This window comes from Gymnogyps californianus, chromosome 4, assembly GCF_018139145.2.
Source record: "Gymnogyps californianus isolate 813 chromosome 4, ASM1813914v2, whole genome shotgun sequence".
Taxonomy (NCBI): domain Eukaryota; kingdom Metazoa; phylum Chordata; class Aves; order Accipitriformes; family Cathartidae; genus Gymnogyps; species Gymnogyps californianus.
In genome coordinates, this window is record NC_059474.1 from 79,624,370 (window position 1) to 79,650,778 (window position 26,409).

Below are 26,409 nucleotides of genomic sequence, written 5' to 3' on the forward strand. Positions count from 1 at the left end.
ACGACCAGCAGGTATCTTGCTTCATAGAGGACATGTAGAAAGTTCTATTTCCTTGTCCGTTAACCTCAATTAAAAAAGTACGGTCAGTTGCTTGTTAACTACATGTACATTACACTTCCCTGGTGAAGCTGGCCAATCCAGATGCACATCTCAACCAGTTATTTTTCAGTCTCCTCTTCAGTGTTCCCTAAACATCTATGTTAAGAGTAGTCTACACACTGAACTATCAGCTACAGACATATAATTAAAAAGGGGAAACGGGAATTAACATTTTCTACTAATTGAGAAAAAAAGAAAAAGAAGATTTGTCACTGGCACAAAAGCAACCTTCCTAAGGTTAAGTGTCTCCAGTATTTACTTTTTGAGTAAGAACATGATTAGGGCAAAATCAGGGAAAAGTTTTCTTACTGTGGCATATAACTTCTATCAAACACTGTTCCAAGCAGTCTTTGGCAGATTCTGCTGCCAGTCAAATGAGCACTGCCCTTAGAACACCCCCTCCCCCAAATCCAGTCACTCTTCAGATGTGCAAATATAACACAAGAAGAAACAAAACGTAACCAATAGGTGAGTTTTCTTTGCCCTTTAGCAGTCCCTTAGTAAGCACAGCACCAAGGCCACAAAGCTAACCAGCCCCTACAAAAATTTCTGTGCTAAGATTTCATGCACCAAAAGAACAGTTACTGCCTGCTCTTTTACAACAGTAGGGAGGAAACCACAGTAAAACTTAGCAATTCCAAAACCTCAAAGAGAACAAACCCACAAAATATTAAGAAGAAATATTTCAACATTAGCTTTGATAAACAAGTTTAATAATCCACTGCTTTACAGGACAGTTATTTAAAAGCTAGGCTTCAACAGAGAAACATTATGAGACTTAAAAGCCGATTTTCCAACACCTAAGATTTTGAGACTTCAACAGCCAGGTTTGTTCAGTCTACCAAGTACTGACCAAGAAGTTCAGAGTTGTGGTTTTGCTAAAAACAAATTTTGTACACACCAAAGTGAATCGCTTTCGTTTCACACTGTACTCTGGAGCTGATCACCAACAGTCTACTTCCAATGCGCGTAACGTCCACAGGCAAAGCAAAACCCTCAGTTCGATTACTGTGCCCTCATTACCCAAGTGATTATTTTCAGGAAGCAATCGCTTTCACATCGCCTCCCATTTCCAATACGACCTCCAACGAGGTCTTTCTACTACTTACATTGCAATTGCTCTGCAATAAAACTGGTTTTCTCTACCAAAGACCAAGGCTATTATGAACAGACGCTGGGTGAAAATCCCTACTCAAGAAGCAATCCAGACCTACGTAGAAGTTCTGGACTGCATATAAACACACAACTTCTTGCTTTCCGTGAAGCACAACACATGACTGCACAGAATTACCACTCGCCCCACTACAGACACCAAAAGCGAGTGCATATACACCACAAGTGAAAAATAAACTTGTTCCCTAATCCCAGGAATAACTTGGGAAATTTAAACCAAATAAGAAAAAATAGAATTCTATTTATTCAATTCGCTCCTTGGTTTCAGAGAAGTTAAAAGAGGTGTCAATATAGACACAGCACGTCTTCTTCCATGAATAAGAGAGTCAGTCTGCTATGGCCATGCAATTCAGAACTGCATTTCATGCCCACTCCATCACAGTAATCCAAGTCAGCCCAAACCTGAACCTCCAAAGAAGGAAGAGGAATCTGTGTTTTGGAGCAACTGACAGTTAATAAAGCCCACAACTTGCAAGTTTCATAAGGAAAGAGCAAGTATCTTTACTTCAATCCTATCCGTGGTCTGAAGAGATGGTGCTCTCGGCTTTGACAAATGGAAGCTGTCAGGAGGCTGAGGTTAGTGCTGGCAGGTGCAGGACCCTGCCTGCCAGGTGAGGTGATGCGCCAGGCCGGTCACTGGAAGGCAGACTATCTGTAACTGCTTGCACCAAAAACAATTTTAGAAGTCATCTAGCTTGAGTCCCCAGAATAATCCACTTTAGCAAAAACAAGACTAAGAAAAAGATTCAGAGATGAGGCATAGGACCGGGGGAAGAAGCAATTACCTAACAGTCATCAGCGGGTGGGGAAGCCTCCTCTATGGGTACCTCCACGTCCCCCTCTGAAGCCACCCCTCTCGCCCCGGAAGTTAGTTCTGTTCCTCTCTCTGCCCCTTTCTCCTCGGCCTGCCGAAGTCCCTCCTCTTCCTCCTCCCCTTGGAGCACCACCTCCCCGGTCAGACTTGGACTTGGGTGGTGGTGACTTGGGCCGAAGTCTCTCAATCTCTTCGGTACAGCCGGTTAGGTGGGAATTTGGAGCTGTGAAGTATGAAGAGTACGTTTCTGCATTGAAATTGCTGTTTGTGAGGGTGGGTCCTACAGTCAGCCAACCTGGGGAACAAAACCAGAGTCAACAAAAAGCAAGAACAAACGTCATGCTTCAAGGCCATTATTGTCTTTTTTCCTAGTAAATGAACACTCAAGTGATAGGGACAGACCCTTACCTACACATCACCTGTACTGAACGGAATGAAAAGGTCACCTCTAGGAAAGCCAGAGTTGTTGAAAAGTTAAGATTTTAGTTTGATATTTCTAAGGGCTGCTTTTTTTTTTTTAATTACACACGGCTATGGGAACATTCACGCTGTGGTTTCACAAGACCCCTTCCCCTCCTTCCTACTTGTTCTTACACCGCAACAATGTTTGCCAGCCTCTCTGGAAAACTAAAGACTAAACCAGATCAGTAAATTCATCTAGTTTAAAAATAACGTCATTCTCCTCCTCCTCCCCTTTTTAAAAGGCATTTGAATTTGAATTAGGTAATTTTGTCTCCAGAAACCAGTTGTGACAGCACAGCCAAAAGCACAGCATGCTGGAAGCACGTATCTGAAAACACAATAAAATAACAATTCTGTTGAAGCCCCCATGATATGAAAATAGAGCTTAAAGAGTTAAATTAACCTGTTTATGCACAAACATTCAGTGGGCACTTCAGCTTCACCAAGTGAATCAAGGCAGGCAGACATTTAAAACAAGCATGTTCCTTTTTCTTCATATTATGAGCTAAAGTAGCATTTGGACCTAAAATGAGGCTCAGACCACTTAAAAATGTCAGTGGGAATTTAATTTTCAGTTGTATCATATATTAATGAAGAAAAACGTAGTTCAGTAATCTCAACAATATGCTTATAAGGAAAACAAGAATAAAAAACCCCCAAGATCAGTTCTTTAACACTGTTCTCTTTACCCTGGGAATTTCCATAACATTCACCTTGCTTCCTGCACATTTAAAAAAAAAAGGGGGGGGGGGGGGGGGAGAGGGTGTTTAGGTTTTCATACTTCACAGAGCACTGTGAGGATCTGTGATGAGTACAGGATTTAAAGTATGCTATGCAATTCCAGCATTCCAAATAAATTTTAAATTTCCAAATTTAAAAAATACAAAAGTTGAATCAGACTAACATGACCCTGTGGGACACGAACATATAAGAATTCACCTACAACAGCACTGAAGTAATACCTGAACAATGTCTTTGTAAAAAAACAAAACAGTCCCCCTCCACACCCCCCCCCAGTAGCCAACAGAATTAAGACTGACATCATCATTAAAATCCAAGCCAAAGGCCAGTCAAAGAATAGGAATGGCCAATAATCACTACTCTGTAGTCATATGAGCGAGAGAGAAACACCACCTTGAAATTTATTTAGGTAACTGATTGCTTGCAGCTTGTATACTGATGTACATCCTATTCCAACTGCAGTAAAAGATTAAGCAACATTTTTTTAATATCGTAAGTATTGGCAATCACATGCAGCAAACCAGGCCACGGATGGACTTGTATCCATTTCTCCTGTCATCCAAACTATTAATAATCTCTATTTAGGGGAAAACAGCGTTACACAAAACTGCTAAACAAACCTAAAGCAAGCGCAGCTATAGCACTTGCCCCACTCGCACCCACCCCCCTTATTTTTGAAAAGGGCATGCTGTTACCATAAATTGTTCAGAGACCAACACTCACAGTATCCATCAGCATGCGAAGGATGACTACACTATCCATAACATGAGGTATAAAGGCTGTCAATTCAAGCATTCATTGGTAGTTGAAAGAAACAGGACTGTTGATTTGTATTTCACATTAGGCTTTAGGGCAGAAATGTCATTGAAAACAGATACAAAAGTCTAAAAAGGTGTCGCAATAATTTTATTCTTCTAGTCTGTAGTCTCCCGCAGTGAAAGTCCTTCATCACTTATGCATGATAAACTGAAAGGCCTGACCATTGAAACAAATAAAATGCAGTTACCTTCATTCTGATCCATATATTTCTACGCATTTTTTATCATGCCAGATGCAGCATCCAGTGCAAGACACTGGGTCTTCAGATACTGGCAACAAGACCAGCACCAAGCTCGGAGGGATTTAACATCAGTTTAGAGAAAGAAATCATGCTTCTGAGAAGTGTAAGCACATGGCACATGGGGAAAAAAGAAATCTCAACTGAATGTTGTTATACTCACTGATGAATTAAACACATGAACAGGCAAAAAGATTAACAAAAAACTTTCTTCTGAAAAAACTGATAGAATTGACAGTTGTCATAGACTTTCCAAAGAACACTTTTCTGACTGACAGATCTTCACATAAACCAAAAATGTATCTCCCTGAGGTCTATTGTCTGACCTATGACATATGTCTGGAAACCTCTTCAGGACACCGATACGAATTTTACAGGCAGAGAATTCTGCTACTCTGTCTTGCACGTGATAAAGACATTTCAATTTTTAGAGCTAGTGTGGAGTTTACTTCACTATTAGGTCAACAAAAAAGTTTAATAGAAAGGAAATATTCAGAATATGAACTTAGAAAGATAGAAATTATACATTCCAGCATTCCAGTAGAATATTGAATAATTTCAGCATTTATCTTCAATTAGAGATAACACGGAGAAAACAAAAGCATAAAGGTCTTACTGTTTGAGCAAGTATATACTTTTAAAAATGAATATTTATAAAAAAAAATTTAACAGTAAGCAGTGTTAAACTGGATTTGTGACTTGGTCTTGCTCCCAAACATAATAATAACAGAAATTACAATCTAATTGTAATATCACTTAGGGGGTTCTATATGATGCTCCTGCAACACAAGCTGAGGATTCACCCTAAGACAAAGATTCTTGCTAAGAAAACACACACGTGAGATCTTTGGTCCTAGCAAAATTTTCTGCTATTTGATCATGAAGGACAGAACATTACCTAGAGCGAAGTCACTTTGCTACTGTCACAGTGCTGGGAGAACTGTCAAATGATACCACAATCCCTCCGTTGCTGAACGTTAGGCTGGTTAGTTATCTGAATGGGAGGGTAAGAAACCTCAGAAATTTCTCCATCCACGAGATTTTCTCACTCCTGACTAGATTTCCACTATGGAAAAGTCACCAAGAAAGCTCATCTTGCTTTCTGTGGTGTCATAAGCCCCATGGTGGGGGAAATGTGGTTATATGCAGAAATACGCAGTTATTCAGTTGGTGCAAGTCCTGGCAGAAGAATCGTGCATTAGGATTAACCATTATTGTCTCAGCTTCCATCAGAACCCATCAAGTGGCCTCAGATGATGGAAGAGGGTTATTAAAGTAAATTAAAATTTAACTATTTGACAAAAATAAACATAACAGTTACCTGGTCGAATTGTACTGTCCCTTCCAAAAAGATGAAGACGTCGTCGTCCAAGGCAGAAATGCTCAATGATGTGAAAAATCTCTACGGGTTTTTCTATGTTGCCAATTTCAGGCTCTTCTGTGATGATTAGGTCAATATCAACGTTAGCATGGATGAAGTCACCATCTGTACTGCGACGCACAGTTCCTTTAATGCCCATGAGGCAGTGCTCCTACGCACACAGAACACAGAAGAGCACCCGTCACATGCCGCACATACTGCTACAGCACAGACGTCCGTGGTTTGAGCACAATGGAGAGAAAAGGAAATTCTAGGCAGAGCAGATCCTACTCATACAGAGAAAAGTCTGAAGCATGAACTAGAAGAACAGAACAGGTGGAGCTACCAAAAGAGCCTTTTGAAAACAAAGCAGAGAGTAGTTTAAGCTATCTGGCTGGACGAACCACACTACAAAGTGGTAAAACTCAAATGGAGGCTGTGATAAGATATTTGGACTTCTTCAATTACAGCAAAGGTAGAGCTTTAGGTTGGAAAGGCTTAGAAATCACCACAAGCAAAGAGAGTACAAGGTGATGACAAGAGTAAGGGAATAGTTATTAATTATGATTAATACTTGCATCAGCATTCTGATCCTAACTTTATTCATACAAATAATTTTCAAAGTTCTCAGTCATAAAACAGCCAGTCAGTGAAAATAAGATGTTCTTTTTCATATTGTACCTCTGTTACAAAAGTAGCCTTCACCCTCTGATTCCTTTCTAGAAGATAACACTGCATAAAAAAGTAAAACCACTATCAAACTGTCAATGCACTCTCAGTCAACTCCATCAGCATAAAAAATGTTCTTTAACTATAATATGCATTGCTTTCCTCTAAAACATTGTAGATCAATTTAAGTGACTAGTATGTAGAATCTATCAATGAGGAATCACCATAATTGGTACAGGATGAAAAGAGGGTTCTACATATTCATTTCAGAGTTCTGCTTCTGGGAATATTAAGCTCAGATGAGCGATTTTGCCCAGTATTATAAAACACTGACTCACTAAGCGCCACCAGATGGCTCTAAAAAAAAAGTTGCAGACAAGAGTATGTAATCATTTCCAGATTTTTGGCAAGGGCTTTAACTGTTAGTGAATCAATATGAAAGGCAGAATAGGTGACCTATCAAATCTATTGCAGTTGGTCAACTGCACCCAAACTACACGGTTTTCAGACCTTACATTTAACTAAATAAGAAGGCAGAATACTGCTAAGCAAATTATCCATCAAGCAAAGCCTCACAAATCTAGTCCTTAGAAGAACTATCCAAAACATTTTGGTTTTGTAACACATGGAATGTCATTCAATAGTACCTTAGATTCTGTAACAGGTGGCACAGCATAAAGCATCCATCTAGAGAGATACCTGAACTAAACATAATAGGATAGCATTTGCTGTTGTAATCATTGGTAAATACATCTTGCACAACAGACTATTTAGTCAGAATAAGCTAGCTCAGTTTTCAATGTTTATTATAAATAGTGACCTCAGCCCAACCCTTGCTCAATAAACAGAGAAATTCTCTAACACCAGAAACAATTCTCCTCCGTTAAACAAAGACATAAAGTCGCCCCCAAATCCTCCTGTGTTAGTTTTAACCTCTCCCTCATGAGCGAGCTGCACATATTTGCAATACTATATGCAATAAACATACAATAGTTATACTCATAAATATTTACAACTAATACAACACACTTTCAAACAAACTTGAGATTAATGTAAATGCAAGTCAAAGAAAGATTCCAGATATCTTAAAGGGAAGTTTATACTCCTAAAAAATGGCAAATCTGAGACAGAGCTGAGGATGTTTAATACTAATGAATGATTAATGAATGTGGAATGAGTCCTGAGGTTAATGACACTTTAAATTATTAAATTGTCAGCCAACTCTGTATTCAGTAAAACTGCCACAGTTACACTCACATATACCCAACACAATTCTTTATTAATCCTATCTACATTTTTCTAAGTTTTTGAATAGCATACATTTGAGTCTCTTAAATCAGAACACTTTTTTTCTCTGCACCTTCTTCAATACATGTCCTCCACAACACATCCCAAAGAAACTCTTTGATTTAACCCACGCTGACCAATTCTCTCACTTGTGCACTACAGTCATCTTCAGGAAGTCAGGAGATGCTGACTGAGCTATGGTCCCTAACAGTCCTCTCTCTGGTTCAAGCTCTGGGTACATACCTGCACATGTGTATTTAGAACCATTAGCCAGTCTTCCAGAGTTATTTTTTATGACTACATCCATTTAAAGACTTCTTTTGACATTAAATTTAGTCAAATTCTGCTGCTAAGTTTAGTTCCATTCAAAAGGTTTTCCTCCGCCAGCAAGTTTTCTCCTCTAATCTGGAAAGGAGCTTGCGTTTTACACAAAAGGTATTGCTAATAGACTAACTGCTTATTTACCCTTCACCCATAACCAAAACAACCCAGAAGTCAAAAACATTGCAACATACAGTAACATTTTCTATTAGTTTCCATTTCATTCTTGTTCCATCAATCTATGAACCCTCCTCAGCTACCTGCATTTCAACAAGGCTCTAATGACCACCACATTCAGAGGACTAAAGCAGAAATTTACCAAGCAGTGTTAAATGTAGATGAAACTTCTATACCTCACACTGACTAAAGTCAAGGAGACAGAAGTTCATCATTCATCCTATGAATATGTTTATTTCCATATAATGTACTTTGCAGAACAGAACTCTGAAGTCCTCATGACTGCTTTCCTGAAAGCATGTCACCAACTGCTGTGGAGTACCAGGTGTTTCATTAGCATGAAGGGACAGGATGGGAACAGAGGAGAAATTGAGCCAAACCATTACCTTGGTTCTCTGGAAAACAGCCTTAGGGTCTAGAGTCTTGGTCTTTCCAGGATTGTTCTTATTCGTTTTAATCCAACAAATGTCCTCGCATCTTCTGTAACCCCATTTGCGTAGACACTAAATATTATAGACAGATAAAACAGTTCACGCTACACCAAAAACTTAAGTAATCTAAACTGAACACTCACATAGGTACTTGACTTTTCTTAAAGCATAGCTGGAAGAGAAATTTCTCACAGATGAATGAAACTGTTTACTAGCATGACTGTACTGTTTTGTCAGGCTGCCCAAAACCAAACCAAACCAGCTTATGAGCACATCAACTTGTCTATCACCTTTTTTTTTTTTTTTTTTTTTTTTTTTTTTTTAAAATCTGACCACTGTACAGATCCCCTATGGAACTCTGCACTCTTTTTTACCTAGTGACATTTAAATTTCATCAAAATCAGTCTGAGCAACATAGTGATCAGTTGCCTTGGCCCTGTCTCCACTAATACTTGCACTCTGGTAGTTTTTCACATGAATGTAAAATTCTATAAACAGGAAGATAAATAGCCAAAAGCCTTTGCTACCATTTTGTGGTTTTTCCTATATCTGTAAAAAAAAAAAAAAAAACAAAAACCCAAAACACCACACCAAACAACCCCCCCCCCCAAAAAAAAACCAAAAAAACCCCCAACAACAAACCACCAAAAAAAACCTTACATGACTTTTTAATCCTTAACTCCTGTAAGTGTAGTCTTGGAAATGGAGGAAATTGGGCATTAAGGACTCAAGCTCATTTGGCTATTGCTGTGTTCAAGAACTATCCAGCTACTGCAAATATGTCTATGACCAAAATCAATCTATCCAAAATAGCTACTTTAACCAACCTCAGAATGAAAAGCAGATAAAGCAAACTGATTAGTAACCACATGTTGTCCTTTAACAAACGCCATATTGTTTTAATAGAAAGCACTGCTCAAACTAAGCAAAGAACATTTCAGCACAGCAAGAGGCGATTGGAAATTCTTATTCCACCATCCCCAACACAAGCAGTGCTACCCTGGCATACAGAAAGATTACTCCAAAACTCCAAGATCTTATAGGGAAGTAAACTTCATAGACCTCACTAAAAGTAAACCTACTTCAACTCCAGGTGTTTTCTGAAAATAAGCAGTGCTACGCACCCAATTTTATCTCACTTTATGAAACAGTAGCACCTTTCTACTAGCATGAATATTTCTGGCAGAAAAATATTAACACTTCTGTTAAAAAAAAAAGTTGTAAATGCACTCAACATGGCAACCTGCTCCTACGGCAACATGCACACATCAAAAACAAGACAGCAGTACAGCTTTCTAGACCCTGGAGAATTATGCTTCCTCCCATAGTCACAGCGACTCATCTGGAAAATAACAGTATCTAAACAGTTAATGCCAGATACGCTTAAATTTATTTAATCCACTTAAAATTATATATCCTCTACCACAGTAACAAAACATCTCTCAGCAGTTACAGTTGAGAATTCTATACAGAAAAAGTCAACGATAAAAATAAACTCTTAAGCCTGTCCCTGATAAATTGAATTAAAACATGATCTTACCACTCGGCCAAGATCCAGACCCTCGCCTGAACCACACCACAGAAACACAAATGACCTTGGGGCTGCAATTTCTTCAATTTCCAATTTCATGATCTAATAATAGTAATAAAAATGTTTCTGAATTAAACAGAAATCACCAATTATATCAGGAAGAATACTTAGTAAGTCTCAAAGTATTATCACAGAAACCATCAGGAAGCACTTTTATTAAAAGATGTCAGTCTGCATACCAGTCACGGCCATCCTCTTAAAATTGTTTTCCAGAAAGTATGTTGTAAAAGTTACCTTATCAGTACCCAAGTGCATGTTTTCAACATAGCTGATGACCAGCTTAAGAATTTCTGTTAAAAAGAATAATACCTGTATAGAAAATTCTAGACTTAAAAGACTAATACAACCCACATGATTTTTTTTTCCCCCCTAAACCTCTGCTTCATTTTATCATTCCATTGGTAGCAAAAAGATGTAATAACAGAGCAATAGTGCTCTGTTTCTTTTCAACCCTGGAGTTACTTATGTGACGCTTGTGAAGACACATTATAAAAAAGCAGCTTAATTCCTATTGCTGTATAGGAAAGACATTCTCTCCATTTTCACTTTCAGGAAAAAAGCAGCAAGAATTTATCAGGACAGTGGTTCAACAATGACAAATGAGTAACATTCAGGATGAAATAACTTCAGATGCAAAGCATCTGTTACTCATTACAAGTTGAAAAGATTCATCTGTAACTTGCTAACACATCAAATCAAGCTTCATTCAGTGCCACTGTGAAGAAAAATCATGCAGTAGAAGCCATTCTAAGAGGATATAACTCCCAACTAAGAGGATGACTCCTGCCTCCAACACTTCCAGTTTCTCTGTCAGGACAGAATGTTTTTTCCCCAGGCAACGCTGCCAGGCACCATTTTTGCCTGATGTAACAGAATGGCTAACACAGAAGCTATCTATTCCTAAACATGTAGTTACCTAGTCTCTTAATACAAAGGCATTCATGCCTTTGTTTTCAAATTCCTTCCTTAAAGGTGAATTTAACTTTATTTTGTTCTCACGATCCTTTAGTTTGACTGATTCACTTCTGAAGTTATGCATGTACGTGTTTCAGCATAAGGACGAACTAAATGTAGTTTAAAGTAACACCATCATCCCCCTCCCCCAAACTGCACACAACACAGATAAGAAAATCTCAGCAACAACTTCTTCAATCTACCGATTCACTTGTATTATGACAAATTTGCTGTTAATGCATAGTCCTGCATACCTTTCAAATAGGGTCTCTGAATAATAGGTATTTATTAGTTGCATATTCCCACCCATATGCCTGAACGTAAGAATTCCTGACATGGTTACGCAACCATTTTTTTAATCAGCTGTTCCCCTCTACTACAGATTGTCTGTTTTGTTGTGAGGATGGGGTTGTTCGGGGGTTTTTTTGTTTGTGGTTTTTTGTGGGTTTGTTGTTGTTTTTAAGTGAGTGAAGTGTAGATACATAGAGTAGAGCCAATTTATCACTATTTGACATTAGCATTACAAGATTTTTATTCAATGCCCAAGTGAAGGAATTCTCCAGTTCAGTCTTGAAGTACAGGGCAACTTGGCAGCAGGCTGTGTGTCATCAAATTGTTATGCTTGATGACATCCAGCACTTCACAGCCTCCAGCCCTCACCTTGCTTTTCCAGAGCTAACTTTATTGAAAAGTGAAAGATACAGAATGGAGTTACTCAATACATCTTGAATGTTTCCTTCTTTACAAGCATCTACATGCATTACTACAGAGCGAACTTTAAAATCTTTTCTCTAACTCAATTCTCTAAATGTTTATTAGAGGACAATAAAACAAGAGCACCAACAGTGATCTTGAAAAAGATCACATCCTGCACATTAAGATTTCTCCTTGTTCCCAAAAAGGGGTCAGAAATCAACATGGCTTCAAAAAAAAACAAACCTTTGACGTGACTGAACAGTAAGGGAATACATAAATACAAGAAAAAAATTCCACAAGTAAGATTTATCTATTTTGTTAGGCTTCTCAGGATTACAACTGGTTTGTTAAAATTTCCTACTCAATCAATACTTTGGAGAAAGGAGGTATGTCAGTGAAGCATACTCCTCTACTCTTTTGACTAGAAGACCAGCATATTAAAAAGCATACCTTAAAAATCTCTTCAAAAATTTCAAGAAACAAGGGAATATTTATAATGGATATTCTAAATTTCAACAGCAAAAACCAAACAGAAAAGCAAACTCATGGAATTTGAGGGTAGGGAGAAAACCCACTATTATTAGATTTAAGTTTTCAACCAGGCTCAGGGAGAACAAAAAGGCATATTTAATTCCTTAAACTCCTGGAAAAAAGAAAGTATTTTAACACAAATAGTGTAGGCATGTATACAATATAAAACTTAGTTTTTATAAGAATCTAGACTTTTCTTTAAAAAACAAAACAAATCCCATTTTTCCTTAAAACACATCTCTGAAACATTGCGATACCAAATTAAATCCTCAAACTATTTGCTTAAATACATGTACGAAATCCTTTTCACAGCAAGAAAGATACTTACATCATCCCAGGTCCAGCATTTTTCATTGGCAGTAATGCCAGTCTCTCGGTAGTATTCTTCCAGTGGTGGTTCCAGGAGAATCACATCAAATTTGGACTTCAGTTCCCTAATATCAAAAGCTTCCAAGTCTGCTTGTAAGTACCTGTTTAAAAAAAAAAAAAAAAAGAGGATTGATTGCTTGGACAAGTTAGAACAGTGGTTTGAAAATTATACTCCACAACACTTCTGTGTAGCCAGTTAAGAGTAGGGTCTCCTGTGTAGTTCGTATAGCTCAAATGCACTAAATCCAGAGGAGATGCATAACGCATTCTCACTTAACCTAGGCTGGATGCTATTGCATTAGATTTTTTTAAAAATAGTCTTTCTCTCAATAAACAGTTTTTAGGATTCTAATTTAGCAAGCAGGAAACAGATGCTCACACAGACTGTACAACATCTAGTACAGAATCACTGAACTTGGATGGGGCTTCGAGCAACCTGGTCTAGTGGAAGGTGTCCCTGCCCATGGCAGGGGGGCTGGAACTAGATGATCTTTAAGGTCCCTTCCAACCCAAACCATTCTATGATTCTATGAACTTTCTGCACATCCATGGACTATATAGGAGAAAACATCAACATTTAAGCAGCAAACACTCACTGCCTGGCTAAGAGACTTCTATTTCACTACAGTAGAAATGTATTTCTCTATCCCTATAACAAATGCATAATTCCCCCACCCATTGATTTTATTAAATACACACTCAAACGCACTCTTATGACCAGCCTCCACACCTGCCCACCACTCACTGCTGCATCACTATCAAAAAAATTACACTGCCCTCCCCTCAATACCTTTAACCTTAAAGAAGCTGATTAGCAGACCACCACCTCCCCCTTCCTAAGAAAGTGTCTGGAAGAGATTATTATTCCATAAGTATATTCAGTGTTACCAGAAGACAGCATCTGATTACTACTTTTTTCCTGCCTTTTGTGCTTTACGGCTAAGAATGCCAAAATGCAACTAACTTCAAAATAGCAAGTTGAGTTTTGCAATTTGTATCTCAGTTGTTCAGACAACTATTTCAGAGCTTTTCATGTGACTATCATGAAATAATGCTATTCTACTCAGTACAGATTAGGACTACAGTATATTAAAAGCATTAGGTTCACATTCAGATAGGTTCAAATTCCTGGGAGTAACATGCTGCTTGCTTATACTAACGTTCAGCAAAAGCTCAGAGGTAATTCGAAGTTAATAGGACAAATCACTTCCAGCCAGCCTAAACTTTTTTTGGTCTTAAACTATGAAGTAACTTCTGATTAATGGATACTAAGACAATAGCTGAATATCATACAAAAAAAGCTGTTACAAGAACAACTAAGGTTATATTAAGAGGCCACATTTTTAAAGCTTTTCTTGTTATTGTAAAGTGCATGATATCATGAGATTCACGATCCTATGATGTTCTTTTAGTTCCCAAATTAAAGCCTGCAGCCCGATCAGTTGACAGTTGGGTCTTAAAAACTCAAAGCTTTATATACTGTAAATAATCACACACTGGAAAGAAAATCTAGTTTATATACTATATTAAACATTTAGATTAAACTAACAAAATCAAACTTATTTTATTCTTCTGAAGTTTCAATTGATTAATTTATATATCCAAACAGAAATAGAAAATGTAAATTCTGAGCAGGTGCTAAAGATAGAGATTTGCAAAGCAGACAGCTAACTTCAAACAGGTCTGGAGAAGAAAGGCATTTTCCACAGGAACACTTACATGGGAGGAGTGTTAGATTTAGATATCAGCTCATCCTTCAATCTGATGAGCTCTCTAAGTTTTGGATATTCTTCAAACCTATCTGCTAAGCCTAAGAAGAAGAAAACATGAAGTTAACAACTACTTAGAGCGTAAATCTGTATCAATTAAGCATTGTCCAGTATTCTGAATAAGTCCAAATGTTAATACTTAGCCTCATTTTGTTAGAACAAACCAAACCCTTCAAAGCAGTTTTTTGTTCAGTACTTCACAAAAGCCTCCTGCCTTCACCCAGTTAATTACGGCTGTTACTGAATGTAGTGTCTATGTTCTAATCTTCTCTAGAGCACTACAGCGATCAGGAGTTCACAACTCCTTTTATCAGAAGGAAACAATCTTTCATTTAAACTAAAACTGCCAGAATGATGACAGAAAATTATTTTGTTATCCCCTCACATCCGTAAGTTTATATTAAGATCTAATTAACATTCATTTACAGAATACTCTTACTTAACCTTTGAAGACTATTTCTAAGGCGGCAGCTGGGGTGTGGCTGGTTCCCTTAGGCAACCCTTATATTGAGATTTGGTACTGTGGTGTCAGTCGAAGATTTGACTACATGTATATTTACCTGTTGGGTTCCTAGACTTAGCTTTGTTAATTTTCAAACCTTTCATAATGTGCAGAATCCAAAAGAAAGAACCCTAATTAGGTTTTCTGCAGCAAACTTTAAAAAAAAAAAAAGAAAAAAGACAAGCAAACTTTTCACTACATTACATTCCCCTTTCAAAAAAGTAAGTAGAGACAGTATGTTTTTGTTATTGCTAGCACAATAGACTAGGCTCAGCACAAGCCAAAAAGGTACCATTCCCATCTCCGAAGCAGTATCAGTTCAACTTTAGTAGGAATTATTTACAAAGCTTCACATTCATTTAAATTTACAACTTTAAACGATACTAATCCATGGGGGAAAAAAACCCACCCAAACCCATAAACCCCACAACCCTTCATCCCTCTCCTTATTTTAATTCAAACTTCTGAACTCCCAACCCTAGCATCGCACTGGTAAAAGCAAAGTTCTCAGCATCTAACCTTATTATCTCTTATTACATGTGCATAAAACACCCCAAAGTTATTGTCATTCTTTTCCTTAAATACATAACATCTTAAAAACACCGTGTTCTTCTGATTTCCACTGGTGTGCTGCTTCCAGCCAGTGCAAGTCAAACACTTCTGACCAGCAGAAATGGAAGACAGTTATCAGCAGCTAAGCAACAGATGTAAAAGAATTTTCAATCAAGATTACTTCAATTGTTTAAAAAAAACCAAACCAACAAACAAAAAAACCCAAACAAAACCACACCACCAAACAAACAAACCAAAACAAAACCCACAGGTCTCTCCCTCTCCTCCCACAGCAACACCATAAGATGTAACTGGGTGTTCTGGAACCACTACTTCCCTACAGCTTTTTGTAGGGTCATGTCCAGTTACGAAGTAGCACCTAAGCAGAGTTTTGATGGTCATGTAGAAAATGTATGCTAATCAATATGCAACTTGACATACCTCATCTCTAATAAAGGGTCTAGACTAACTGCTGCTGACATGTTCATTTCCATAATAACACTCATATAACAATTTGACCTGTCTCTTCCCAACTCTTTATGCGGCAAAGAAGTCAGAGTAAATAACATGGGCTGCTATTTCTTCGTACTCATTTTATTTCAAGGAACAGTGTATAACTATTTCAAGTACATAACTGTGAAGCCCAGATGCTTTTCAGATAAAGACATAACTGAATCAAACCAGCCCATTTTTCACACTAAACATCCAGGTATGTTTCACAGAAGCATTCACAAAACATAGAGAAGAAACAAACTAACTGCATCAATAGGCAAACAAAACCTCTTTGGGCTGGCATCTATGAACACAACACACTTGCCCCGACAATCGTAAACTTGATAAAATACAGAGAACTGTTGCAGAAAACTGCAGAGGGAGGTGTCCTGCTTTTTAAAAACCAAGTAACTACCAGGCACCCATTCTGGGCAACAGGACCAAACTGTACCTTAGCTTTAGAAAGACTAAATTCAGGCCTAATAAAGTAAGATTTCAGTAACAAGTTCCATGATGGCTAGATGAATGTAAACTTAAAAAATAACATCTCTAAACTCAATAATACATTGGGCCTTCTGAGTTGTCAGCGGTTACATAATTTAGCTGGTAAATATTGTTCATATTGCTTACTGACTTAAACATAAGTATTTTCCATACTTTACATGCTACATGCATTCTTGGAGGCAATACAGTCCAGGAAACAGCTGAACTGTCAGTTATTCAAACTTCCAAAGGTTTCAAGATCTGCTCACTAAACTCATCTACTTTCTGGAACCAAAAGAGTTTAGTTTTGAAAAAATCTTCCTGGTTAAATACTTTCAAATAAAACCAAGAGTAAGAAGAGCCTTGGTAATAATCACCTCCTAACCAATTAAAAATGAAATCATTCATATAAATTTATATATTGATATGTATGCACACAGAGAGAAAAAACTATGACATATATGGTTATCTACATTTCCCAGTAACTATAAGGAATTAAAAAGGTGAAGACAAAGAAGTTTATCAAATAAAATGAGTTATCTTCAAACAGTTACTGACTATGACATACCAACATCTCTGATGAAGTTTTGGGGTCTGTGTCCTGTATCCACAAAGTGTTGGCAGTAATCGTTGTGTGGATTTAAGCTCTGAGTACCCTGGAGAACAAAAGGGAGTTCAGTGAGAGCAACGGGGAGATAACTGGACATACAAACACACACTACATATGTTAGTCTGATAAATTAGAAAGTAACAAATTTTTTTCCTTTTCAACATGTCTTTATACACTACACTAGTGTCGTGGTTTAAGCCCAGCCAGCAACAAAGCACCACGCAGCAGCTCGCTCACTCCTCCCCCCCAGGCAGGATGGCGAGGAGAAAATACAGCAAAAAAAGCTCGTGGGTCAAGACAAGGACAGGGAGGGATCACTCACCCCTTATGCTCACAGGCAAAACTGACTATTTTGCGGAAAAATAAACCAATTGATTTGTTAACAACCAAATCAGAGTAGGATGATGAGAAACAGAACCATATCTTAGAAACACACCTTCCCCCCGCCCCTCCTTTCTTCCCGGGCTCAGCTTTGCTCCCAATATCTCTACCTCCTCCCCGCTCAGCGGCGCAGGGAGGCGGAAATAGGGGTTGCGGTCAGTTCGTCCCACATTGTCTCTGCCGCTCGTTCCCCCTCAGGGGGAGGGCTCCTCACGCTCTCCCCCTGCTCCAGCGCGGGGTCCCTCTCAGGGGATCAGCCCCCCAGGATTTTCTCCAACTCAAGTCCTTTCCACCCACTGCAGTCCTCCGCAAACTGCTCCAGCGTGGGCTTTACCACGGAGTCGCGGCCTTTTCTGGGCCCAGCCACCGGCTCCAGCGTGGGGTCCTCCACGGGCTGCAGGGGAGTCGCTGCTCCGCCATTAACCCTTCACGGGCTGCAGGGGGACAGCCTCCCGCCTCACCGCGGGCTGCAGGGGAATCTCTGCTCTAGCGCACTTCCTCCCTCTCCTCCATCTTCACTGACCTCGGTGTGTGCGTGCTTGTTTCTCTCACATCCCAGTCCTCTTTTCACTGGAGCTCCTCTTCTTCCTCTCCTCCTTTTTCTTTTTTTTTACTGCAGCTCTTCCTCCCGTCTTCTCCCTCCTCCATCTTCCCCCCCACCACCTCAATAGTTTCTTCCCCTCCTTAAATATGCTATCACACAGGTGCAACCACTGTTGCTGATTGGCTCGGCCTTGGCCAGAGGCGGGTCCGGGTTGGAGCCAGGGAAGCTTCTAGCAGCTTCTTCCCATTGCTGATTGGCTCGGCCTTGGCCAGAGGCGGGTCCAGGCTGGAGCCACGGGAGCTTCTAGCAGCTTCTCACAGGAGCCACCCCTGTAGCCCCTTCCTCGCTACACAAACCCAACGCAGCTAGGCAAGACGGTCAATTGTGGGTTTAGTTCCAAATCAGGCTCACCGTTACTATGGCTCATTGTAAGTTGACCCAGATCTTTAGTCAGATCAATGTAAACACTACTTACATACTACCGTACCTGTGAATTCCAGTCAATTACTTCAGCCTTTAAAGCTGTATTTCAAATACCATCAATTGCAGAAACAGTTCAACACAACTATGCCAGCTTTGACTAGACTTCTAATTGCAAAAGCAGCTCACCTTAAGAAAGGTACTGGAATCTTTGTAAATCTCTTCTTCATAGGGCAGGTTCTCTTCATCTTGCTGCAGCTCTACTTCATCCTTGGAAATAAAGCAGATATTACAAGTATGCAAGATCATGCTGTTTCTCTCCTCATTATGATTCTGCTTCTTAAGGAAAGAAGCGGGCTGTCTACAAACACAAGTCTCCTAAAACAGCAGATCATGAACGGTTCCAACTCCAGTTTTGGAGAGGAAAAAAAATTACCTATTCCCAAAAAAGGTCTGCCTCTCTCTCATTAACAAGGAGAGTGTTACTGGGAAATGCTTCTGAAAGAAGAATAAAATAAGAAACCCTTCATTTCTAGACTCTTGACAGTGTAGGCAGTGCTTTACAAGGTGCAGAACTTTTGTCCCCAAAAAAATTTCACTCCTTGGACTAAAGCAAATGATATATTTTGTTGAAGTTCTTCTGTAGTAGAACCTTTGAACATTTATATCCCCTCAATCATCTCTTATGTTCCAACCTTAGCAGCTGAAACCATCTTCTCTATATAAATCTGTTGAAGTCCACGCTTTGCAGAAACAGCACATGGTACAAGCCAGTATTTCATTTGGATTGTCCTCAGAAGTAACTTTAAAATTCCCATTTTGTAGTCTCAAAATTTACAGAAAACAGGAATTGTATTGCAATTTTTTTCCCTGTTAGTGTGTCACCAACTGTTCGTTCATATTGCTGGAATTCAGAGATCTGTCACACTGACATATTCTGAACATCCAACACAGAACTCAGAGAGAACAGAAACAAGAGACTTGCTTCCTCATGTCACTTTCTGTTTTCCCATTGATCCTGAAACAACCCAGTATATATATTATACATAAATAAAACTGAAGAACCACTAAATAATATAATCTACCATATTTTAGTAGGATGCATATGCTCTTTCATACATTACTGATTACAACAGAAATCTTAATCAGTTAATATAGTGCTTTATGTGAGGAGAAAAGCAGTCTCAAGGCTGAAATATTAAAAAAAAGACATTTTAACACACTGAGATAAAAGGAAAGATGGAGAACCAGATTTCGCACAGAAAACTCAACTTCTCCCCCCAACACACATCTTAAGTCAAAAGATGCAGAGAAGGGCTATTCTTACTGCTGCATTTACCCTATCCTACTTAAGCTGTCTGAATGCAGAATGAAAAATGAAGCGTTCTCCCTATTTTGATCCCTCTAGCTGTTGAAATCTTAAAATAAGCGCTGTGTTCTTTCCAAATTAGAGCTTTGAACCAACTTCTGAAATGCCTGCTGTGATTAATAGGTCACAGATTCCCCTCCCCATTATTCAGGTGAAGAACTTAGAGAGACAGTCTTTTTGTTTGTTTGTTTAACCAGACCAAAAAGAGAAAGATTACTATCAGAAACAACAACAGTGTTTACAAGGAAAAGGCATGAACAGCAGACAAGCAGCAGCAAGTGTTATTCAGGAAAAAAAAAAAAGCTGAAAGCTTGAGTTTTACTAAAAACTACTTAGGCCATCATAAGGTTATACCTGTTTCCCCTCTTCCATCTTCCTCTAAATCTTAGCCTTCTGATGATAAGCACTTGTTAGATACCTACTTCTGAGTCATCCCAGTTCTCTTTAGGCCTTCATTAAGTGATTTAAAAAAAAAAAGTCTTGTGGCCACAAACAAAAAGTCCACACCAACAACTTTCAAAGGGAAAAGGACACAGTCAAAGCAGAGACACAATGAAATTACCAATAATACAAGATACTAGGTTCTTGCACATTAATCATCCTTGTTTTACCAAATCTGGTACATTGTTGCTGAGTTAGGGAAACAAAAACTACCCACAATATGCACGCATATATTTTTTTCAAATTACTAGAGAAACATTAAGCAACTATCATGATTCAACCAAGTAAGATTTTTTTCAGCCTCCAGAACAATGTCATGGGAGCATTCCAAGCTCACAGGCCACTGCTTGCAGAAACAAAATAAAACAGGGCTGTATCAAATTAGGCTAGCAGACAGCAAATTTGAACCACAGGTATTTTTGTACTTCATACAAAGTTAAAACTATGGAACTCTTTGCCACAAAACACTGTTGATATCAGACACTTATACAGGTTCGAACAATTGAGTAAATTCACCTGGTGAAGGGGAGAGGTGGAGCAACCATCACAACTCTCAGAAGGCTATGAAAAGCCTGGGGTGGCAGCAGATAGTCTAGTCCCATTATCTGTCACTTCCAAATACAGACCAGGGACCTCAACCAAGCCTAGTACAACTGCTACAGTTCCACAAAAACAAGAGTATTGTAGAAGTTCTTTAGAACCACAATTCAACTTTCTGACCTTAAAATATCCGTTATTCATTTTTGTCAATAATGCATCTCTTCCCATATCTCCCAGCTCTATGGTTTGCAATGCAGAGTCAGGCTCCAAGACAGAAGTCAAGCTGCCAGTGGGAAGCTTAAAAAGCAGCCTTGCTGCCCTTTATTTTCATATCAGCCTGATGCTTATTAAGAACCATCACTATAAATTTACACTTATTCTACAAAAAAACCCCAAAACAAACCCACAAAAACCAAAAAACATTGCCTTTTTTTTTTCATCAGATCTTCCTAAATGGCTAAGATTAACATACTTCATCTTTCTTCTCAAAAACTGCTCTCACACTTTCCCCTTATAATGAAAAAGTCAATGTCACTGTTCAGCATTCTCTCAGCGTAAACATCAGCCTAAGGCGTTTAGGTGTCATCAACTCACTTCACTTTCCATTTGGAACACTAGAAACTGACAGAAATCCTCTAAAATACCCAGCTACATTTGTTTAAAGGTTTCATGCCCACATCCACATACTCTAGCCCTGCAGACCTTGCACCATCACACTGCATCGCAGTAACAACGATGTTGTGTCTTCACAGTAACCTATCTTCACCAGCAATTACAGCTAGATGCTCAGGGTCCAGCTAGAGCAGCTGAGGTTTGAGGACACATTCATTTCCACCAAATCTGATGTCAGGGCACAAAAATTTTAAACCACTTCAGAAGGATTAACTGATACCATCATGTAGAACCCAACACTGCAAGTCAGGGTTTTAGAGACATACGAGTCACTTTACATCAGAAATACCTCCAATTTTCCTAACAAAACTGACAAACTTGCAATATTTGTCTGCGACACTAATAGTTAAGTCTGTTATTTCTTTTGTCTAAGGAGCATTAAACACAATCTAATAGGGCTTGATACCATAAGGATCTAGATTTTTCTATCAGTTCCCATTACAGGACTACATTTAAACAGGCTCAAAGTCCTAAGGAAAAAGTTACATAAATACAGATGGGATTTTACTAAGTTATCTCCTTGCCAATAGGGAATTAGCAATGTCTGCAGAGAACAGCTGATAGACTCCACTATAGATGTTCTACTTGGGGGTTTCAAGTTTCTTAAATCTATTCATCTGCTCGACTGAAGTTGGTCCAAGCTAGTATTATTAAAATATTCTTCAATTTCAACACCATAGCAAGAGTCTGGCCATTTGCAAGTGGTTACAGCCCACCTCAGGGTAAGTCTTCTCCATGCTAATGAAGAAAATGTTAATGATAAGATTCATATGCTTTGCCAACTGAAGTGACTTACCCACATACATTTCACAGAAAAAAAATTAAGTTGTTTAACCACATACTTGGTGAAGGAGTAAAATAAACTGATATGAACTGATCGCTAATGTGAGCATAAAAACCCCACTTCACAAATAGTGCATGTACTCTGTAAATCCCTTCTTTGAGATGGTGACTTAACTGGTTCGCTAAACAAGATGTACAGACTAACATTTAGCACGTTAAAAAGAATGTCTGTCCATTTACAGATAGACTGTAAAAATTAGTGATCAAAAAATGTCCTGTCACACAGTAACTTTTTGTTTTAGTAGGATAGAAGTAAGATAGACATTATTACAGGACGATTTACGAACCTGAACACAAATGCAACACTACTAAGGCCTCATATTTCAAAAATTACTATTTTAAGGCATCCAAGAGAACAGCAGACGCTGCATTATTTCATAAATGCACTGACCTTGATTCTACTTAACCACAGAAGCAAGATTATTAGGACAAGGAAAAAAGGGAAAGGAAGGATATATGCTGCAACAAGATCACAAAGCGAATCAGAAAGACAGCTATATCATAATCGTGCCTTTGTTTAACCTCCTTTCTCTACCACTCATCTTAGCCAAAACATCACATTAGATATGAAATAAGAAAGCTGTCAAATAGCTGTCGGATGAGCATTTGAAAAATGAAGGGCATGAGACTTTGACAACCACTCATTCTTCAATGACCATGGAGGCGTTTTGTTTTGTTTTTTTAAATTCAACTTTTCCTGGATATTTTGGATACTTATAAGCATACCCCAAACCAGGCCTCATACTTCCATTCCCTTAGAATCCCTTATTTCTTCCATTCATCCAGAACGGCATTCCTTTGCACTTAACAGGCAGGTTTGAAGGCACCCTCAGCCTCCCTGTATCTCATCCAATGGCCTGTGCCTCTTGCTAAATGCAAGTTTTTCTGCTGACACAAAGAAATTCTGGTCAAGATTTTTTTGTGTGTACCCAAGCACGCACACATTTTACCACTTCTTCCCACACAAGACAGCCAGCCATGGCACACTGCCATTCCCTGTGGGCACTATCATAAGCCTACCTCCTCCTAGGAGCAGCACTAAATTAAGCCTCCAAAGATTGGGTTCTGGTGCATGTACAGTTCAATGCACCTAAGCCACATCTGAAGAGAACCACTTAGCATCTATGCCCCCTCTCTTAGATCTCTGCAGTGGAAAACATCAAGGGAGATGCCACTGAGGGACATATATTTTAAAGTATCTATACACATCGCATTTATTTTTATGTATACGCGCACACACGTATTTTATAAGTCCCTCAGAGACACATGAACACCAGAGAAAAGTAACTTTTTCCTTTTTTTCTTACCTTATATTCTTCAATCTCTTCCTCATCAGCTTCTCCCTCATCTGGGTATTTGCGTTTTGCATTTGGTGCAGAAGTATCATAAGCAGCCCTATAAACATAAAAAAAAAAATCCTCATATAAAACAGTTTCTCTCTCCAGAGAAACTGTTTCAGAAATCTCTGATAATCTGCCTTGACTACATGTTTCTGTTACAAGTTTGAAATTATTTTGAAACTTCATATATGAGCAGTTGTTCCTCTCTCAGTATATTTGAGATCAGCACAACTTCTTAAGGACAGGACTCCTGAAAACAGGTATCTCGCTTTCTCATTCTTCTGTTCTAAAAGATACAGCTTATTTTAACCAAAGCAGTACATCTACAAAATTAAGCCTGCTCACACAAGAAAATTACTGTTACACATGAGAATTAATAAGCACTAGCTAGCTACTCTGTCCTAGACATGTCTATTGTTCCACAAGAACTTTTAAACTAAATTGCCCTGTAACTGCTCTTAGGAAAAGTATAAAGGCTCTAGGACAATGCAGGTGGCATACTCTAAGTTCACACCTCAGTTTTGCTCCACAGTAGCTTTTTAATATAGGAAGCAAAAGTTAGCCTTGATTTCCAAACTGCTATTAGAAGTGAATGACTAAACCCTACTCACCTTATTCAAAGCTCAGATTTGAGTAATTAAAGCATTTTCTTTCACTGAATCGTTCATTTTTAAATAAACGGTAAGATTTTGTTTTGCTCTTTGGAGCGCAATCTCATCCTGTCTCAAAGGCTTGTATTACTATTAAACCCCCCTCATTTCTAACAGGAATTGCACACTGATACTGACCTACACGTTTCTCTCGTTTCAGCGATCTCCCGCTGGTCATCTTTACTGTTCAGCACGGCACCGATACTGTCTGCGTTTTCAGCTCCTAACTGAACAACGGGCAAGACAAATCCAAGCCACAGTTACCACCGATTAAAAAACCCCAAGCAGTGACAATCGGGACGCCAAAGGGCCACTCTTTAGACTTGACACGCCCTCCCGCCTGCAGGCTGGCTGGAGGCCCCCCCACAGCGACCACCTCTCCCACCGGCCCCCCGGGGCTCGCCTCTTCCCTCTGCCCACCCGCCGGACACCCGGGGCCAGCGCCAGGACCGCTCCCTCGCGTTACCGACGAGCCGCCGCCACAAAGGGCCCCTCGCCCCCCGCCTCGCGCCCCCCGCCATTAGCGGAACCGTTGCACCTGGGGCGGCGCGCGCCCGATGCCCCCTCCCCGCGGGGAAAGGGCGGGGCCCACGCGCTCGAGCGCCCGCCGGCGGAGCCCGGCCTGGCGGGGGACAACCTGGCCGCCCGCCCGCTAACCTGCTGCGCCAAGAGCTGCCGCCGGAGCTTCTGCCGCTCCCTGATCTCCTGCAGCCGGCTGTTCATCGCCGCTCAACCGGCCTCCGCCACCCCGCTTCGCCGGGCTCCCGCCGCTGCGTCACTTCCTCCCCCTCTTCCAATGGGGCGGCTGCGGCGGCCGCATGACGCGGCGGTCGCGGCGGCCATGTTGGTCGTGGGCAGCAGAGCCCGGGCTGGGGTGGGGTGGGGTGGGCCGGGCCGGGCCGGGCCGGGAGCGGGGCTGCCTACGTCCCCGCTCGGCACCGCTCGGCTGGAGCAGCGGCGGCCGGGGCGTGCGGGGCCCGAGCAGTGGGGTGGCTGTGGCAGGGTCGTTCCGCGGACCGGCGGCGGTCCCGGCGGCGCCCGAGAGGCAGCGTTCCCCTTCACAGCGACGGCTTGCCGTGCTTGGGGGCGACCGGGGGGGAAACGGGGTGGTCGAGTTCCAAGCAGTATCGCTCTGACCTACAGATAAACCGATTCTAAAGTCTAACGTATTAGCCTCCAGATTGATGGAAATCCGTTTCCTGACTCTTCAGGACTCACTGAGCAGACTACTTACCTGTTTTAATGTAATTTAAGTGTTTTTCAAGTCTAGACGTTAAATTCATTTTCACTCCACCATTGCAATGTAAGTTTCATCACTACTCCACGCAACAGCTGTGTAACATCTTTGGAGAGCTCTTTTCAGCACGGTTTATTCTCCAGGGTATTTCACAGCTGTGACAGCTTACCGCAATTTGTTGCATTTTGGGAGCCCATATCTTAGTTTTACGTGCAGTGTTTTTTCTTTGTCACTCACTCTTGAGGCCAGAATGCTACTTCTCTCCTACACGTCTCTTACCCTAGTACATCCTTTATATCCAATTTCAATATCCAATGTAGTTATTCATAGGTTAACCTTTATGTTTTGCCTACATCTTTCCAATCGTTTAAAAAGTTCCGGTTTGAGGGAGTTTTGCAAAATCTTTAAAGAATTTTTCATCTGATTTTTGGTCTCTCTCCTGCTTCCTCCTTTCCCCCCTCTCATATTTTATTGTCTGGTTTTGAATGTATGTAATTTATATTGCATGCTGATTTTCATTCTAACAGCTATTCATACTACAACAAGAATGAAGATTGAAATAAAGGCCCCCAGTCTGGATTCAAAAGTTGTGCAATAAACTTCAGTTCCTAGCATCTCACAAAAGAAAACTTAACAAAAGAATAAAGAAACATTACAAATTATCTCAGCAGTTATAATTAATGCTAATGTTTGCTCTCCTGAAACATTAATTGGCCTGAATAGGCCAATTTTTCCTGTAATTGTCAGCCCCAAAGGTGTGGACAACAAGAGCTGAAAAGTGATGTTCAGCTCTCTGTTAGATGGAACATGGTGTTCCTCTGCTGGTATCTTA

The 26,409-nt window shown here is 39.8% G+C and overlaps 1 protein-coding gene across 1 annotated transcript; it reads right to left on the bottom strand.

Moving 5' to 3' along the window:
• Positions 1-796: 796 nt before the first annotated feature.
• METTL14 (methyltransferase 14, N6-adenosine-methyltransferase subunit) lies at positions 797-25,063 on the bottom strand. Its single transcript, XM_050896504.1, has 11 exons — positions 24,998-25,063; positions 24,479-24,567; positions 23,658-23,745; positions 18,675-18,755; positions 17,099-17,186; positions 14,452-14,542; positions 12,692-12,833; positions 10,132-10,224; positions 8,547-8,663; positions 5,668-5,878; positions 797-2,381 (listed from the first exon to the last, which is right to left on the bottom strand). Exons 1-11 carry the CDS (start codon positions 25,061-25,063, stop codon positions 2,068-2,070), a joined length of 1,380 nt encoding a protein of 459 aa, XP_050752461.1. The 3' UTR covers positions 797-2,067.
• Positions 25,064-26,409: the final 1,346 nt, after the last annotated feature.